The 21,008-nt window shown below is 39.1% G+C and overlaps 1 protein-coding gene and 1 non-coding gene across 2 annotated transcripts; one reads left to right on the forward strand and one right to left on the reverse strand.

Annotated features, from left to right (window-relative positions):
• Positions 1–1,185: 1,185 nt before the first annotated feature.
• On the forward strand, positions 1,186–1,258 carry TRNAK-CUU (transfer RNA lysine (anticodon CUU)). Its single transcript has one exon. It is a non-coding gene; the product is annotated as a tRNA-Lys (tRNA).
• A 4,026-nt stretch (positions 1,259–5,284) lies between these two features.
• LOC131250745 (E3 ubiquitin-protein ligase DIS1-like) lies at positions 5,285–15,201 on the reverse strand. Its single transcript, XM_058251031.1, has 4 exons — positions 15,080–15,201; positions 10,805–11,039; positions 7,712–8,098; positions 5,285–5,785 (listed from the first exon to the last, which is right to left on the reverse strand). Exons 2-4 carry the CDS (start codon positions 11,009–11,011, stop codon positions 5,465–5,467), a joined length of 915 nt encoding a protein of 304 aa, XP_058107014.1. The 5' UTR covers positions 11,012–11,039; positions 15,080–15,201; the 3' UTR covers positions 5,285–5,464.
• Positions 15,202–21,008: the final 5,807 nt, after the last annotated feature.

The raw sequence follows: 21,008 nt of genomic DNA on the forward strand, positions 1-21,008 counted from the left end.
TTTTCAGTCTTATTTTCTGTATATGTAAAAAAATGGACGGTGAGGATATACTAAAAATAGATCAAGGTGGGCCCCATGGTTAGGGCCGCATTGCGCTGGGTGAGGCTGGGGCCGCACCTAATCCGCTCGAATGAATAGTTTTCGTTTTTGTCGGGCGAAAAAACTTTGATACTCAGAAACAGTGTTGCGAATGATACGCAGGCGGAAATTGAATACCAGTAATACCTTTATTTTAAATTAAAATTTCCACACTATGGATTTATCGTGAACCAAATAATAGGATTATTTCATCACCTGACTATCGGATTGGTTGAAATTTATTGGACGGTTAAAATGAAAAGTATCCAATGGTGATATTGTGACAAACAAGTGTCCACTAATCAGAGGATAGGATTGTTAAACATATCTGATTTTTGGACCAGAGGGTTGGAAACAATGGGCTCCGTAATTTAGGTGGTTTATTTTAAGTTATTTTATTCCACGTATACAATTTCTTAGTGCCTGTGTAACAAGCATCCTACTCTGCCAGAGTATATAAAATAACTCTCATCATTGTTGGTTGTTGGTATTTAATACTATAATTTCACACGTGAATAAACCTTATTCCGAACACCTTCACTCGCGCAAGTTTTAGGTTGACACGTGTGTAAAGCTTGGCACACTTGTGCAAGATCCAAGCCGTTTGTTGGGAGCCCCATGATGTCCATTTCATGTTAAGAAATCAGACCCAACTCAGAAATCAGGACGCGGACTCAGTAAGGTCGGGACCAAAGTAAGTTCTGTCCGGTCGTGACCGTAGGCCCACCTTGATGTATCTGTTGCATATCCATGCCGTCCATCTGTTTTCCCAGATAATTTAAGGTAGTAAGCCCAAAAATGAAGCATATTCAAATATCATGTGGAACACACTATAAGAAACAGTGGATATCATAACATCCACCGTTGAAACCTTTCTGAGGCCACCGTGATGGTTATTTTTCATCCAACCTGTTGATAATGTCAAAAAAACATACAAATATCATCTTGATTTAAATAATAATAATAAAATATGGCCTACGAAAAGTTTTTAATGTTCTTAAATCGTTAATTCCTTTTTAATGCCGTTCACTTGCATGTGAATTAATTAAAAAATACCAAGATTTTTAGATAAAATATATTATATACATACAAATCGTTATAAACAAAGCCCGTCTAGCTCAGTTGGTAGAGCGCAAGGCTCTTAACCTTGTGGTCGTGGGTTCGAGCCCCACGGTGGGCGTTGTTGTTTTTTGTCATGATCCTATTTTTTTATTTTTTGTTATTTTAGCTGTCATGATCCTATTTTTTAATTTTTTGTTATTTTAGCTGTCATGATCCTATTTTTTATTTTTTGTTATTTTAGCTGTCATGATCCTATTTTTTTATTTTTTGTTATTTTAGCTGCCATGATCCTATTTTTTATTTTTTGTTATTTTAGCTGTCATGATTCTATTTTTTATTTTTTGTTATTTTAGCTGTCATGATCCTATTTTTTATTTTTGTTATTTTTTCTGTAGCTTTTAGCTCTCATGGTCATATTTTTTTATTTTTTCTGTACTATGTTTTTGTACTGGTGTGTTTTATTGATGCTGTCATGGCCCAACTTTATGTGTGTGTGTTACTATCATGGGGACCACCTTGATGTATGTGTATTATCCAAGCTGCCAGACTCCGTGCTGCTCACTGTGATGTGGGAGTTTTATCCACGCTGCCAGACTCTGTGGGGCCCACTGTGATGTATGCATTTTACCACGCTGCTAGACTTTTATCCACGCTGTCAAGCAGATCCAAAGCTCAAGTGGACTGCACCAGGAAACAGTAGGGATGATAACTCTGGTGACTGGACTCTGTTAGGCCCACTGTAATGTATGCATTTTATATCCACACCGTCCATCCATTATGCTACCTCATTTCAAGGCATGATCCGAAAATTGAAGCATATCCAAAGTTCAGGTGGACCACGCTACACGAAACAAAAGATAATGACCCTAGTGACAGGACTTTATGGAGCCCGCCATGATGTGTCTTATCCCATGCATCCATCTGTTTTGCCGCCTCATTTTAGGGCATGTAATCAAAATTGAAGGTTATCAAGTGGACCACACAACAAGAAACCAGGAGAATAATGACATCCACAAATGAAATCTTCTTAAGGCCTGCCATGATGTTTATTTACAATCTAACTTGCTCATAAGGTGACTGGATGAAGGGAAAACATCAGCTCCACCCAGAACTTTTGTGGTCCCAAAGAAGTTTTCAATGGTAGGTAGCATACAATCGCCACTATTTCCTGTGGTGTGGTCTGCTTGCGAGCTTTGGATATAGCTCAATTTTGAGCTCATGCCCTAAAATGAGGTCTCAAAACAAGCCGACAGCATGGATAAGACACATACATCATGGTGGGCCCCACAGAATCCAATCACCAAGGATATTGATGGTGTTGGGATCCCCACGCAATCCACTTCCCACACACAACCCATTTGACAATATGGTATTGGTGTGGTTCAGGTGAGGCATAAAAACAACAGTGAGGCCTTTCTACGTAACATGTGAATCAAGTAAGCTACCCTGTTCCCAAATTCCGGCCCCTCCATTGACCATTTGAGGTAGCCTTTTCACTGATGGTTTGCTTTTTATGTGTAGAATAGGGCATTTACACAAAGGAACCCACCGAAGGAGTGGCTTGGATCTTTAACATATTTGCCACGTTGGCACATGAAATTGAGTGTAATTGGTGTCTATTTACAAATGTGCGAAACTTACCAATCAATAATAATATGTTCTCTACTATATATAATGCCGCATTTTTAAACGGTAATGAGAATGGGTGTAAACTTTCAATTTTGGAAGGAAAATGAAATGCCTCTGCTACCTAGTTTTATCATCTTAAGATTCTCACCCGACTAAGTATTCTCTTTGAATTAACCCACGTCAAGGAGAATTATTATGGATCTCATGTAATAAAAGGCTATGTAGGTGACCATAATGGTATATGACATTTATTTTGTACATCTATTGTATCAGCTCATGTTAAGAGGTTAGTCCAAAAATATAGCAGATTAGAGACGCACATAAGACGCAACACAAGAAACACTGGGGACATGATAGCCGTCACTAAAACCACTTGGGGTCCACATGGGCACAAAGGGTAAGTTATATACACACAGCCAATGCAGATTGTGTACTTTGTGGGGCCCACCATGATGTATGTCTTATCCACAACATCCATCCATTTTACCAGCTCGTTTTAGGGCATGAGACCAAAATCGAAGCAGATCCAACGACCAAGTGGGCCACACAACAGGACAATGGGGTTAATAGCATCCATCACTGAAACCTTCCTGAGGCCACAATAATGTTTATTTGTCATCCAACCTGTTCTTAAGGGCGAGTTTGGCCGGTCGGATTGGAAGGGATTGGAAGTTAAATCCCAGGATTGGCCAGGCGTGCCCAACAGAGTCGATGATTTGATCCCAATCCCATGGATCTTAAGACAATCCACTGACAACACCATCATTACCTTTAAATCCCATCCAATCCACCCGAATCCGTTCAAATTTGCCTGGGATGTGTTTGGTTCGAGGGATTGGAAGGGATGGGAAGGTTTAATCCCCAGATTGGCCAGGAGTGCCAAACAGACTAGATATGGCAATCCAGGGATAGAGCAATCCCATGGATCTCAAGACAATCCACTGACAACACCGTCATTACCTAGAAATCCATGCCAACCACCCTAGTACCATTCAATCCCTTCCAATCCACCCGGCCAAACGGGCCCTAAGATCACACAGGCATGGATGAAGAGAAAATGCATACATACCAGCTTGATTCAAAACTTATCCGACCCCAGGCACTCAATTACCATTGTTTCCTTTCTGTGATGTGGCCCAGTTGAGCATTCGATATGCTTCGATTTTGGGCTCATGACCTAAAATGAGCTGGTAAAATGGATGAATGTCATGGATAAGACATACATCACAGTGGCCCCAATAGAGTTCACTCAGTACACTATAACATACTGAGTAAATCAGTACTAAGCAATCCACGTCCACACACAGCACACGCACATGGTACACTAGTTCTAGGGCTGCCTGTTTATTTTTAAGAAGGGGGAATGAACCATGGACCTTTGTAAATAGTATAATCTTAAGAACACAGAAGATTGGAAAATATTTGAATCAATCTGAACAGATTGACTGATACTGATGGGGCATCTCACGGATGGGCCACTTCAAAATTGCAGCAAATTGTTGCTCAGCCAATCAATCTGTAATCTTCTTCCTGGAAAATTGCTCTAAACATTTCTTGCCATCCAAGACTTGTTGAGATACAAGATGGCTTTTAAGATGAGGAGATGGTAGATCACCTTTTCATCCATTGTGCGTTTGCAACATAGTTGGGAATGAGTTCTTCAACCTTCTTGGTGTTGTGTGTCTCACCAAGCTCCATCGGCCAATTTTCTCTTGTGGCACGAAGAAATGCACACGAAGGCAGGTCAAATTGCTTGGCGGCTTGCAATGTTGGCTGGCCTTAGGTTCCTTTGGAAGGAGAGGAACAATAGATGTTTCAGGAATCATTTGGGACAAGTAGAGGAAGTCTTTCAGGTAGCGAAAAGGAGTGGCCTTGAATGCTGTGGTCCGTTTCCCAGAAAGCTAGTCAGTCCTGTAGGGGCGTCTGGGTTGTTGTATTCTTTTCTTTTGTTTGTTTTGTCTGGCTTTGGCCTTTTTTCTTAATAATATTTTATCATCGTTTGAAAAACAGGTAATTTCAGTTTCCAGAGCTGAACAGATTACAATGTCATCTTTTCCCCTTCAACCATTCTATCTACTGCTGCTCTAAACTTTTCTCTTGACGGCCCAAGATTGGCAGTGGACGGTGACCACTGACTCCTCCAAGAGGTGGCCACTGATTGGACAGTTCAAATCAATCATCACGCACCAATCAATGGTTGGTACAGTTCATGCCACCTACTAAATGGTTGGACATACACATCGTATCTTAAACCCTGTAAAATCATCAAAATAAGAACTACTGAAAGCATGTGCTGGTATGCATGTGTAAACATGCAAACAGATATGCATGACAAAAGGTATATCCGCATGAAAAATGCAGATGAATGGGACCGCAATGCCTACAAAACAAACTCTCTTTCATTCCCAGTGATCAAGTTGTTAAGGAAAAAATAAAAACTACGCATCTATCTTCCTCCACATGCATGTCCACGAGCCATGACCCATGCATTCATGCACACAGCCACACCATGAACTGAGAATGAACTAATATCATAGCCAAGACATTCTATATGTAACCATGTCTTTCCATTCATGTATTAATGCATTACAAGCAAAGAGAGTTTGCCTTCCACAATCCAAAAATACATGACCAGGAGAGACACAAACACCACGAAAAGAACAACCAACAGAGTGGGAGGGAAAGAGCACAGACCTCACTGTTCTTTCCAAATCCTCCCAGTCACCCTCAGCTTCAACTCCTTCCTGTCGCCCCCCGAGAAGAAGAGGGCCATGTTCCGCTGGATGATGAGACCATCATAGCTGTCCCTGACCTTCCGATGGCTGTCCCTTATGCTGCGGGGCACCCCTTGCCAAACCATCTTCCGTCCATTTCCGCCCACCTCAAGGCTGTAGCTGTAGTTCTTAGCTTCGCTGTCATCACCCATGAAGCGCAGGAATGCAATGTAGACAGGGGCCATTCCAATCTGAAAGGCTTCAAAATGCAGACAGAAATACTGTCCAAAGCAACTGAAAACCTAGAGACAGCATAAGGATTCTTACAATCTGCTACATAAACCAAAGCAGAAGGTATGAAAGGAGAAGATGGTGTGACAGTATTAATGATGAATGCAGCAAAACATAGTCATTTCAAGAAACAAACAAAATCAAAAAATAGAGCACAGGATCCCCCGGAAAAGCATAACCAAAACAGGTAGGATACAATGCCTGACCCGAGAGTAACTATACAGTTCGCTTGTGAATGACCCACGGTTCAGGGATCCAAACCATTTCTACAAGTGCCTATGCATGGCCCATGCATTCAAAGTCTCCCAGACCAGATCAGGAAGTTCTGACCCTTCAACTGGTGGCCAGCATATAGACAGGACAATCAAAAGAATTAAAACTGGGACAAGGCCTTTGTCTAATTTTCATTTTCTTGAACTTCCGGTTCTAATACAGCAGTGTTCCACAAACAAACGAAGGCCAAGAATCCATGGCTAGGCTCTTCCAAACTGAATGGCTATTGGTATATGGGCAACCAAGATGGGGCATGGCCCATCATTTTGATGGTTTGGAACATTGAACAACAGGCCCAGTTGTACAAACTGAAAACTCAAGTGATCATAATGTACATAAATAGAACAAAATAGTTCTACAATATGCTTTCCCCCCAACTTGCAACATTATGGCAACCCAAAACATTGCATACATGCATGCAAATCAAGCCATCCACATTGTGTGGCCATTTCATAACCCAAAAGTCTGACTGGCCAGACGATCCTCACCATCCCATTGGTGATCATCAAACAGAAAGTTGAAGAGAAAGTGGTCTGTCCCAAATTCAATAGTTGAGTGGAAATCAGACAATTCAAATCGTATAGACAGTATGATTTTCAACTATGCTCTGCCCACAATAGGACCAATGACTACGACAGTTGAGGTTGTCACCACAAGTTCGCAACAAACGAATTGCCACAAATTAAATAAGTAATAACAACAACCCGAAAAGACTGAGAAAGTAGATTATGAAAGGAAAGAATATACAGAATCAGTATGCAAACATACATACATATATATAATGTTGCAAGAATCTTAAATAATATGAAAATTTTGCTAGAAGCCAATTTAGCACATCCACTTTTTGTGTCAACTTTAAAAACAGAAACCATAAAATGAAACTGTTATCGGAAACTTAGGCTAAGATGTGGTACAAAGAGTAGTGCCCAAAGAAAGTATACACAGAAACTACAAGCAAAGATTTTCTCCAGAGACAACCAGTTTTTTAAGCAACCTTTTGCATTGAAGTCATAAAAGCACTAATAATTTGAAAATAGAAACATTGAACAAGTTGAGAAAGGATCCAATTTTGACACTTGCATCGTCAAGCAATAGTTCTCCAAACATGTGATGCCATTCATGAGATCTGGACCATTCTCCTAGCCATACCTTGGAAAACCACAGCGTTATGTGAACCTAGCCACTGGAAGACTTTCAGCAATTACAAACAGATGGTTAAAAACGTCCAACCAATGGACCAACTTTAACAAGAAAACATCCTTCAATCAGCAGCAATTTGAGTTTTGGGTTATGCATTGCCCAAAAGTCGTAATTTCAAAGTACGGACAGCTCTTTTATGGTAGGGCCAACCAAAAATGAAAGGTCCAACTGAGTGTGCAAGTATGCCACATGTCTAGAGTGTGAGAATACAAGTATTTAGCAATGGATCTTGCCCAAAAATAAAATAAGCCAAAGAATCTAAATTTTTCCAACATATTACATGACATATTTCAGATAAGAACATGCTAAAGCATTCTAGCAGTAGGAATAGAACCCATGTAGATGACCAACAAAATAACAGCATTAAGCGAAGGATGAGGAAAGGATGAGAAATTATATGAGAAGGCAATCAGAACCTATAACAACAATTCAAATAAACAAACCAGTTAGTACAAACACAGTACCGTTAACATCCATGTCGCATTCTCAACCTCATGTGGATTTGACTTCACATAACGATGGTTGAACGTGCTGCCATTGTGCATGTCGACTTTGTGATCATCTTTGAGGTGGGCCACTAGATAAGGAATATCACCAACTACAGTGCACTCAGAACCAGCATAGGGACAGTTGTAGGGTCTGAACACGCATTGGGACTCATGTTTCAGCTTGCTGTAGTAAGGATAGATACCCACACACCCAAAACTTTGATATTTGCATGGCAGCTCAAGAGAAGCTGCCACCTTCTCCAGGGCAAGACATCTTATATTGCCAAGCTCATGCCTGCAAGTGGGACACCGGTTGTGCACTCTCGGCTTGCATCCAGAGCACAATGTGTGGCCATTTGAACACTGCAACCATGAAAAAGAATTACTCTTTCATGCAGGTAAAGGATCACTAGAGGATCATTTGCAATGGACAGAACAGAAATTGGACTACATAGGTCTATGGACCACATCAGTAAAATATCAAAAGGAACTTGAAACTAAATCCAAGGGAACTTTCATAGGTCAAGAATTATTAAAAAGAGGCTATTTCTCATCAGCATGTAAAGATTGAAAGGGGAGATGCCAGGTATGCAGCCTGAAAACAGGTTTCATCAAAAGGTCAAGAGCTATACTATGCTGCTAAGTTGTGGTATGCTGCCATTATGGTATTGCTGCTTTTAAGTTATAGTATCTCATCTATTGTACACATGACATGAATTCATGTTAATTCATGTTAATCCAGACTGTCCAAATGGTAGGGCCATCGTGGATGGAATGTGCCCAAACGACACAGATTAGATGATCCAAACCAGCGAACTGGCAGGTATAACAGTAAGAAAAAAACTAGTCTGCAGTCCACATTCAACAATTGAAATTAGATGATTAAGATAGTTCAATCAGTGTGAATTCCAGGTATGGTCCAACCAAAATGGGGCCCACAATTAGACTTTTGTAAATATATGCCACATGTATGGTGGATAAGGCATGACGACATGAAAAACAGAGAAGAACAATTAACAGAGGAGATCAGTTGGTGCATTAGAATCAGAGATAATATCCAGACATTAATACCAAGCTGTAGAGGCCATCAGACAGACAAACACATGATTTCAAAGAATAGCATTAAAGAACTCCTTTTTTCATTGACACGCATAAAACTGAAAATATACCCACAATTCACATAATGATAAAAATGATAAAGTGGTTCTTAATTGATTGCAACAGATTGGCAAAGAACATGCCGTTTGTTACAATGGAAATAACATAGGAGTAGAGACAAATTTCTTCCTCTTCTGCAAAACCTAAAACCTATAAAACCAACTTAATGGAGCTTTCTCTATGTGAATCTGCTCCTAGAAGCATATTTTAAGTGACTTTGATGTCAAGGGTTCCAATAAAACAATGTCAGGGGTCAACAACGGAACCCAAGTTGATGACTTCATGGTCTTATCATTCTATAGATATTTGCCTCAAAAGGCGCGCATGTTAGTGACAGTAATCAAGGTGGCTGTCCATTTTTGTAAACAAAGAGTATGGCTCTAGCTCAAATGTTAAAGATCACTCAAGCGACCCAAAAAAAAAAAAAAAAAAAAAAACAGTTTTAGCCTGTCAAGTTAACTTTCCAACAAGGACATGGTTACATAATTCAAGCAAGCATTCAGCAAATTAGGATCAGATTACTAATTAGGCAAGGGTTAGTCCAAAATCAAGTATTATGTTGGCAATCTCATCACATGGATCCATCATGGAGCCCAATTGTGCAAGTCATGTGGTTCTAGAAAGATTTCCACATGTAGATTTTGGCATGAAGTCCCCAAAAAGTTCTACAAGTTTCTGAATCTGGAGTATTTCAAGAATAATCGAAGTTGGTTTAAGTCAGCTTGATTAGCAAACTAGCTTAGTTAAAGACTCCTTTAATTGACTAGTTTCTTGGTCATGCTCAGAGCTTCACAATGGGGGAAAAAAGGGAGATTGCTTCACTTTGTTTCCATGAGGATTAATACTTAGGTAAGTTCTACATAAATTTAAGTCTATCAGGGCCCAGTGTGCTCACACCCCCAAACCTGCCTAAGGGTGCAGGTTTTAGGTCCAGGTACTGCTTTCAGGGCACAAGACCCGAATCCAATCTAGTCTGTGTACCTATCAAGTACCCATCGGCTCATAGGATCCTCACCTTGGTTGGATCATATTTGAGTTGGTTCCTCATCTTGGATTTCTCACATGTGTGAGATGCAGGTGCCCCAAACACATGAATCAAGTGCACTGTCCTCATCAAAAGTTAGTGATTACCTCCTCCCAAATTGAAACACTAATGCTGCACCGGAATATGGTGTAGCCAGTACACCTTGCAGGTTGGGTGTATCAATCAGGACCTTCCATGTAGTGGGCCCCGATGAACATGGGTGGAAGATAATTAACGATCTACATAGATCAAATTATCCTATCCATATAATCAGAGAATGGCCGAAAACAAAATGGCTAATGGAAGACACCTAGTTTTGGAAAGTGACTAAAAGCAAAGGCCAATAGAAAACACCTTGCAAGCTGACCATACATGCTTCTAAAAGCCTCAAGCACATTAGGAGATACATCGTGACCACAGGATATTGACCCCAAAAGATCAATTTTCAGGATTGTAGTGTGTGCAAAAATCCACTTTTCTCCTGTTCTGTTCTTCCTCATCCACCCTGGAGTAAAATTCATGGCCCATATGAAAAACACAAAGATAAAACTATATAAAATCATTGAGTAATTCAGTAGCATGATATAAACAATTGAACTTAAATAACAAATAAAATACACCTGCTTCAACTCTTCAAGTACAAAATCAACAAACCTCAAAGGCATGCTACACTGACTACTAACAAGTTTTATAGCATATGAACAAGATCAATTTTGAAATGAGACTCCAAGTGACAATCAGACATTTACAGAACATGATTCCACCCAAAGAAGAACAAGAAGAGGAGGACGAGAAAAGATAAGAAAATGTGAGAACATATAGAATAAATGTGTCCATATTCAGTTGCAGATGGTCATATGTACTTTTAAGGAAAATAATAAGCAGACCTGATGGATAGGAGGGTACATAGCATTTAAGCATACGGGACACTCCAATAATTCACGAACACTACTAGCAACTGCATTAGATTTAGCTGCAGGTTGAGATGTATCGTCGACATGTTCACCGACTTCCACCAAGTCTACATTTTGCGGAGGATCAATAACTTCAAGGTTGCACCGCATGTCATCAAAATAAGTATTTCCAGAAGCCATTACAAGATAGTGGAGCCACCTGCTCACACTGATTATCCAAAACACCAAAAAAAAATTAAATTAAACTAAATTAAATAAATAAATAAAATAAAACAAAGTCAGCTCACATTCCATATTCTATGGTTTCTTTTTTCTTTTAATGGTGCATGCACGTTCTATAGCATTTCCCATAAACCACAAATGGAATTTTTAACAAGAAAAAGGGTCTTTTAGTAATTGGGCAAAGAACGTAAATGGTAAACAAGAACTTCCGAGGAAGCAAACAATGAAAGAAATAATCTTTAAATCATAATCGCAACTACAACATATAGCTCCTTTGCTGTGTCAATGCAAAATGATTGTTTCTTCTTGTGTCATCATTCACTCAAACCCTTGCATCCAATTTGTGAAGTCTTCATAAAAGGTTTTTTTTTTTTTAATTATATTTATCTTAGAACCAAAAAACTAAATTAATAAACAAATAATAGTAAGTTCAAATTTTCAAAATACCAAGCAAGGTTTAAATACCCGGTTTCAGTGTGCACTCATCTTGGTATAGGACCAAGTCATGTTGCCGATACCAATATGACTCATCAGATGCAAGATGAGTCGCCTAGACGACATGAAATTACACATATATATATATATATATATATTAGGCATGCTCACCTATGCACGCTACGCACGTGCGCACCTTTGCACACGTGTCACAGTCCCAACGGTTGGCAGATGATAAAACATTTTGGAAAAGAAGATATTCTTTTAAAAATTTAGGAACACAGAGACAATGAAAAGGAAACAAAATTTACAAGAATTTTCTGCAACAATTCATTCATCATTCAGAAATGATATGCTTTTTTAAGTATAAAAGAAGACTAATAAAAAGAAGGAACAAATCAATGCTGATGCATGATAAGTGTGTAAGCCATGATTTTAAATGCGGTTGAAAGATAAGAAAAGGGAGAAATAACAAATACACACACACACACACACACACAATTGAGAAATGCATAGACAGCAGTGCAAAGAGGATTTAGACTTTTGTTTCTCGCAGCATACTGGTCCCAGACTGAATCACCTGATTTTAACGTATAAGTGGTCCAACTAGAACTGAAACTTAGTCGATTGGCTGATACCAAGTCGTACCGAACGATATTCAAAACCATGGTACTGAGTCCAACATATTCCACTTTATATATGGTAGTTACCAAGAAAAGGGGCTTAAAGAATATTCCACTTTGAAATTTCTCATAATGCCGTTTGAATAGCCTATTTGACTGAAACTTCTAGTACTATTAAATTGATAACTTGAAACATCAGGAAACAAAACAAAAAGGTGGCTTTTGAATAGGTTATTTGACTGAAACTTCTTGTACTATTAAATTGATAACTTGAAACATAAGGAAACAAAACCAAAGGGTCAATGTTACCATGTGAATCAATATTTGAGAGAGAGAGAGAGAGAGAGAGAGAAGGTTAAAATGCAAAACTATTAAAAAAACATGGATTTATAGAATTTTTAAATAATTCAAATTACCCGGAAAATTTATGCACCCATACATTTAAAATAGTAAAATAACTCCAATAGTTCTCCTTCAACATAAAACAATCATGCAAGCTAAGAACATTATTTTTCTTGAAATCTCCTAATAAGTAATTATGCAACTTAATTTTTCCTATGTAATCTACTCAAACATACATTACTATTAATCCATCAGGGCCCTACCAGCCCTCCATCAGTTCCATCTCTTTGCACAAAAACCCACATAGCCCCATCTTTTCTACCATCCTCCAATTGACCCAACTTCCCATCCATGTGTGCCAAAGCTATACCTGTGAGCAAGATCAGGATCACTCATTTGGCAGTCGGCTGAGCCTGTGCCCTTGCCCCAAAATCAAGCTAGTCATCCACCCATCAAATGGACCATGTATACATTAAATGTGAAATGCTAGTTATTTCTTGAGCAACCCATCTTTTTACACTTGAAGGCAACCTGATGAGCAGATTGTCCTTACTTTTCGGCCAAGGCACATACTCAATGGGTAAACCTGGTGGTCAATATGGACCCTGCATGTGTGCCGCATGAGCATGTGAATCCTCAAGAAGGATTGCAAGCATAATAAAATTGCTCGCAATAGTTTCTGCCACATCACAATTCGATAGTCTACAATATTCTTGAGTAACAGTATCATGTGTCTTTCACCATCATAATCACAGCATGCTCTCAGCTCTTTTGGGTTGACTACATCTCCCACAGTATCAATCATCATAGTCTGGTATCAATCATTTAGGGTTGGCAATTTCATCAACGTCACGTCTCTATCTGAAGATGAAAATACTAGCAATTACCTCAACACAATATGCCCATTTCAAATTTAAATACATCGCCACAAATGAACACAAAGTTCTGTAACTTCCTACACCACACGATGCTAGAAAAACTTTTTGGAGTTCATTTCACATTGATTAGCTTTGTTTAGGGGGAATTACAAGGTTCTGTTCATCAATGAATGCATACTTTGCCAAAACACAATGTTTTGTACATGTCATGCCTATGGAAAAACAATACAAACCATCAATTCAATGGATGCTACTGAAATCCCTGGATTTGATCCTCCACAGATATATGGATTTTTTTCCATGAATGTGGACCGTTGCGGCATTTTATCTTGAACCGTCCATTTATAGCAACCGTATCAAATGATTGAGTTCTTCCAATCTAGGAGATGTCAAAGACATCCTTTATCCATAAGGAGCCCTATTTGATCATTAGTTTAGATGACTGAAGAATATGAATCCAAATTTATAGAATCCTGTGGGTTAGCATTAAGCAAACTATGTGTTTATCGATGAACAAGAATCCTCTTCATTGTGATACACTGATACTCCATATACACCATGGCAGTTCTCAATAAAGACATTTCAAAACCTAATGACTGTCCTTTTGAACACAACAATCCACCATCACGCTGACTACCCTTGATTATTGTTTCGTTATGAATGTTGCTTGTGGAAAATTGAAGATGCCAATCAAAAGCTGTTATAGATACTCCTGAAAATACAATGGCACAGCTGGGAACTCACCATCTCCTCGAATGGGAACTCACACATTACCAAGCAAGGTACTTGGTAGTGTACTAAACTGGACCTCAACATGAATCAGCAGCACAATGCAAACATAAAACCAATCTGACACTTGGCAAGTTTGGTCAAGCCACACCTTATCCCAAGAGAAATACAATTTGCTTAGTTTTTCAGGTTGTTGAGTGGGGCCCTTGGTTCAATGATACAAACGACATCACTATATGGATGGTGGCCCATGAACCAAAAATCCTCAAGATAAGGATAACCTGATCCTTCAACTGGTGGCCAGCAGATAGATGATCGAGGATGAGAATACAGCTATCAGCAAGATAAGAGGCGAATAGCCGCATACATATGACCTTGGTGGCTTGCATTACCCATTTCCATTAAAAACAGCAAAATTAACACAACAGCTTCGCTCCTAACTGGGATGGAAGTTCAAACAGTAGTTCCAAATCATCATCAGCTAATTAAAAAATAAAAAGAAATTAACAAATAACAGGAAAAATGGAAAGAAAGATTAATAAAGATAATTAGAGTAAAGACCACTTCTTTATGTGTAGGAAGAGTAAATCCAGACCATTCATCAGGTGCGCCTGACCATTTGTGTGCTAGAGCCCGAAGATCAGGCTCATCCGTTCATCATCTGGGACCACAGGCAGGCATCAAATGCAAACCATCAGTCAATTCTCTTCACAGAGCCACATGATGAACGAACAATCCCAACTTTTGGGCTATGGAGCATACGTGCTGGGGCCAACCAGATGGACAGCCAGGATTCCACACGCGCATCACGTTGGCACGTGAGAAGCCAATCTTGTTTCTTCATGCATACAAGAAAGGAAAACAGCTCTCAGAATATCAAAAACCAAACCCTAAAACGGAGATTCGAACATCTAAAAAAATCAAGAAGATGACAGAAATAGAAACAGATCAAAATGGATTTTTACATGAATCTGAAATTATTATTATTTTTTTGTATTTTTTTTAATAAAAAAAAGTACCTTTGATGGAGAGCATCAAGAAGAAAAAATTCCAAAAAGACCTGAGAAGAGATTCTGCAACCGTCTGCTTATATATATGCAGTAACAGCTGACTGAGGGAGAAGCAGAGAGACGGAGAGAGAGGGAGGTGGAATTCGAATTAAAGGTGGCGTTGATTTGTGTGCTAGTTCACCACCATTTTGAAGTTACTGTCCGTATACGCGATTTCGGTGGATACGAGGTCGGCAGATCACCGTTTGTGTGGGCCACCTTGCTGTTTTTGTCTTATATCCACGCCGTAAATCAGTTTCCCCATATCATTTTAGGGTATTCTCAAAAAACATAATAAGACCCAAATCTCAGGTGGACCACACCACAGGAAACCGTGGTAATTGACGATTAAAAACTTCCCGAGGCCCATAAAAGTTTTAGATCAATCTGATATTCGTTTGATCCTTTCATACACGTCTTTTTTACCTTATCAACAGGTTGGATGGTAAATAAACATTCTTTTGGCGCCTGAGAATGTTTTAATGGTAGGCGTTCTTCTCGTGATGTGGTCCACTTGAGATTTAGATCTATGTTATTTTTATGATATTAACCTAACATGATCCGGATATAATGATGGAGGGTGTGGATATACGACACATACATCAAGGTGGGCCCCACATTCAGAGATCCACCGAATCTGCGTCCTCTATACACGCCCGAACGTAATGTTTGAAGGAAATCCAAACCGTCCATCTTTTTTGCTCCTTTATTTTTTCTTTGTTATACGAAAATCAGGTATGTCCAACCCTCTGGTAGGCCATTACAGGTAACGGTCGGGACGAGGACATCCACCAGTAAAAACCTCTCGGATTGCGTGTGTATCAACAGTGTTTTGTATATCCCATCCACTCAAATCACGATGACGTCTTCCTGGGGCCCACAGTGACTTTTAATTGTCATCCAACCTGTACCTAAGGTCGCATGGACCTGAAAGAAGGAAAACAAAAATGTTAGCTTGATCTAAACCTTCTGTGGAACCCATGAAGTTTTTCAATGGTTGGCATTCAATCCCCTCTTTTTCCTGTGTTGTGATGCATTGGAGCTTTGTTTGTGCTTCAGTTTCGGTTTCATATACTGAGATGAGCTGGAAAAACGGATGGACGGAGTGGATAGAATACACACATCACGGTGAGCACCCACAGAGTCCTGATACCACCCATCTATGGGGTGTGGAGTCACCACGCAATCGCGTCCTTAATGGGTGTGTCACGTGAGAGTTTTGGATCGGCCTGACATTGGGACATCATGTATAACATGAGTTGGTCCACATGATGGACGGATTGGATGTCATCCACAGATCACGGTTGGGCTCACACATCGAGTTGTTTGTTAAGTTTAATCTACCAAGCCCTGTGATAGATCCGACCTCCCATGGAAACGGAGATGATTCATGCTCCTCACATGTTGCACTCGTGTAAGGGTATCCGGACCACCCGGATTTCTGGACGCATTGTAGATGGAGTATATCTTTAAAATCAGACAGATCAATCGGTTAAAACAATCCGATTGATGGTTAATATATGGACGGTTAACAGTAAAATAGTGAATGGTCCGAATTTAAAGGGCAAAATCAAAAGTTTATTTTAATCTCAACGGTGTAATTTAGGTGGTGCTTTGTCCACAGTTGGGTCAGATATTTGGACGGTCCGGATGGGTACACGATGAAAGAGTCAGCACCATTTAAACTATCAGAGAAGTCATGCCCAAAGGGACATGACGGAGAAAAACTCACTCCCCATCCCCGTACACGTGGCATGAAAAATATAGATCAGAACCGTCTAAATAGTTAGATCTGGAGATGATGGCCCAAGGAACTGTTTGGATTGAAGGAAAACTAGGGAAATACAAGGAAAAACTCACGTAATGTGAACCATTAAAATCCTTGTCACCGTTCATTTTCAGGCCACCAATGTGCCCGGATCATCGAGAATGCTTTTTTGTTTGTTTCAAACATAGACCACCATGGTACATTTTATTATATGTACGGTCTTGATCTACTCATACCTTGCCACGTGTACGGTTATGGGCTGTTGGTTTGTCTGAGAATTGAGAGAGTAGAAAGAAAGAGACAGTGAAGAGAGGGGAGCGTGGCCTCGGGAAAAGACGAAAGAGGTTCTCCCGCCGATTCCTTGAAGTTTCAAATCGAGGGACTGAAAACGTACGGTCGTGACGAAAATGAGAGAAATTCGAGAAAATATTAAATCCTTCGCATCACACGTGTAAATAAAAAGTACGTGTGGAAAATCGTATCCTTGTTTCAGATTGTCCCTTACATTGATATTTCATATAAAAAATATCAGGCTGATATAATTCTCATATATAGAGAAAAATTACAATGATTTTGGACCATTAATCAATTAATATAAACCGTTATTTATTTTTCTAAACATTCGATCAAATAAGAATTATATCTTTCTGAATTTCATGTTATATAATTAAATAATCATGTATGGACTTATGAACAGATCAGATCCTTCGAATGTTTTCTTAGTTTAAATATTTGAAGCAAGTGAACTTTCAAGATGCACACGAGCGAGTGGAATCGGTATTTCTAAAGAAAAATTGAAGGGGGAGGCGCCAAGCCAACGGAAGAGTGCGACTGACAGAAGACCGGAAATGCTGTCAGGTGTTAATTACACGCGCTCTGGCTGGCTGTGAGTCACGGTTTTCATGGGTAGCTGCTTTGCTGGCTTTTTAATATACTCTGGCCGAGTGTGATAGATGATATGCAGGCACTCATGCATTACTTACGTCAAGTTAAACGGTTCAGATTATGGTTCTTAGTGTAGGTTTATCGTGAACTAAAAGCTTGTATTAGTTGTTAGCTGATTGTCTGATAGGTGGACATTGTTTGAACGGCTAAGGATGAAATAAATCCAACGGTCCTATTTCAAGATACAAGTGTCCACGAATCAGAGTTCAGAATTCTTCAACCTATCTGATTTTGGTGATTTAGGTTATAAACAATGGCTTCCACAATTTAGACGGTTTTATTTTGGTAATATATGCAACGTTTAACATATCTGAGTACCTGCGTATCAAGCGTCGTTTGATAGCTGAGTACCATGTGACTCTTGCTTACGAAATGCCAACGGAATTATTACGAATATCTTGGCCGGACGATTTGCATGGCACTTCGGTATTAGTTTTATGTAAGAGGGGCCACGGTTCAGAGATCAAGACCGTTGATTTGATAGGCCCCACACTGGATGATGGTTGTTCTAGGTGTTTTCGGTTTTGGAAGAATATACTCATCGGATCCTTGGCGTATTTTTAAGTTTGACGTGGATCGCTCTTGTCTTTCTTCCGGACTGTCTATTTGTGAGATGCTACTCATGGGGTTAGGATCGTTGCCGAGAGGAGGTTTTTCACCGATGGCCCACTGACATTGCGGCCCATTTGCCATTTAGCTAAAGAAAAATGGGTAAAAAATATAAAAGGGGAAATCTGGATCGCCTACTTGCCACGAAAATCCAACCTGTTGCAATTTAACTGGCTACATCGTCATGTTGCATTCAATGCAGTAAAACTTGTAACGTCTCCACTAAGATTTCTGTAATTGTGGCAAGCAAAAGGTATAGATTCATCAGACATTCATCACAAGGACAACTTGCCATGGAGAGATCATCTAACTCACGTATTATATTAATCAACATGAAATTTATGTGAATGAAAATCGTAAGTCTTGTCTGGCATTGAATCCAAAACCTTCTCACGATACCCTGTGGGATGCATCACTCCAATTCCAGCAATTCATAAGTGTGGCCCACTATAATGTTTAAATTGAAATCCACTCCGATCACTAGGTGCGTTGCTCTATTTTAGACAAAGGACTTAGAAATAAAAAATCAACTTGGTTTGTGGTTTAGGTGGACCATTCAATTGAAAACAGTATATGGGACATCCTTCTCTCTCGATTGTTTCCCTTTGTATGTTCCACCTGTGTCACAAACTGATTTGATTTTTGAGCCCTACGGCTAAGATGGGTCGACACACTAGGTGATTGAAGTAGATTTCATTTGAACATCACAATGGGACCCACTAATTCACAAAGTTTAATTTAGGCATTTCATGCAAGTCTTGGATGTAAACCAGAACAAGCTTGAAAATTTCGCAAGCATGGCTCACTGTGATGTTTATATAAAATACATGCCAAATTATAAGGTGCATCACCTACTTTAGCTATAGGGCTCAAAAATCATTTCGATGGATCTATGATTCAGGTGGGCCATACAAAGGGAAATAGTAATGTGCATGCTTCGAATTGTTTCATTTCGTGCTCCCCACCTTAATCAATGACGGGCTTGACCTTTTGTCCTAAGACCTACCTTTTAACTTTACATCTAATGGTTAAGGGAGATTTTATATAACCATCACAGTGAGCCCTAAAAATAAGGGTGGACATCCTTTTCCCAATTGTTTCCTTTGGCGTGGATTTCACTTTAAACATCCCAGTGATAACTGCCAATTGTTGAAGTCATGATAATGTAATACATGTAATAGGAAAACATGCAAAGCAGTGATAATGAGATTCCGTTTACCACCATCGTAAGTCTATTGCACTTGCCTTTTGCTTTTACGACCTATTGTCGCCAATTAACATTGTTTTTCATGGTGCCAAACAACCCTTTATTACACATTGCAAAGTAATGTGCCAATGGAGACTGTTTGGCTGGCTTTTTCCCAATGTGGATGACTTAAATGTTAATGGTTGTGCTAATCAGCAAAAACCATCTCTTCTCTATATTTTCAATTATAATTGTTTATATACAATGCGCAATGGGAATGCAACATAGGATGTTTATACGTGTTTACAAAGCAATGGATGCTATGGCAAAGTGTTTGCATTTTGCTTACCTCCTCCGTTATGGAAGGTGTATACTATTTTTTCCAAAAGTCAAATGGAGAAACAAGATTACTTTTTTGGTTGATGCTTTACTAAAATAAATAAGTACAAAAGGGTTTACATTTCCTAACATAGAAGTCTATTTACTTTGCACTATTGTTATTTTTTTTACTTGTCCTTGCATTCCACTACTTTACCTTTAATCCAAAATAACATGTATCTCTCTACTAGTTCTTTTTTTAAAAAATAAATAAATAAAATTTGTGCTCTCCGTCACTTCATAGACCACTTCATCCGTATCAGGATCATTGCCTTGTAGATCAAAATTACGAGGTTGACACTGACCTAATAAAGGTGATTTTTATGAACTATCCAAAGTTGTGGACATAAGAACAATGGTTCAAATCATCCTATTACGAACCACATTCTTCAAAGTTGGAAGTGGTTATATTGTATATGCAAATGTATTTAAGGAAGACAATGGGCCATTTGACCCACCCGACAAGCTCAACCCATCATTGGACTAGATTTGGAACTCTTTAGCTTTATTAAGATTTTTGAAACATTGCGAAAGGTAATATCAATATTTTAGTTTTATAGACTTAAGAATTCATATTAATATATTATTGAGTTTTTAGCAAAGCAAAACCACAATCACATAATTAGTATTTACCTTATCGGTGGCATTGAGAAATTGCCTTTTGTCTATGATGTGTCTTCAACTATGAAGTCTCTTCTCTATCCATCTTATGTATAAGAGAGAATGAGTGCCCAGTGTCAACCTCTAGAATATGGCTAGTGAGACGCATGAGTTGTCCCCGCAATGGAGCTTCCACACCTGAAACGTGTGATGTGTGGAGGAAGTAGAGATGAGAATATGATCTCTCTTTATATAAGTGATACCAAGGGTGAGAACGTCCAAGCTTATGTTTTTCTATCTAGGCTTTTCTTCCTCTATGACACAAGAGAGAACTAGGGTTTCAAGGAGTCACTAGTTATTATATTCTACCACCATTTAGTCTTTCATATGGTTAATTATATTGAAGATTTGTA

The sequence above is a fragment of the Magnolia sinica genome, chromosome 7, assembly GCF_029962835.1.
Source record: "Magnolia sinica isolate HGM2019 chromosome 7, MsV1, whole genome shotgun sequence".
NCBI lineage: Eukaryota > Viridiplantae > Streptophyta > Magnoliopsida > Magnoliales > Magnoliaceae > Magnolia > Magnolia sinica.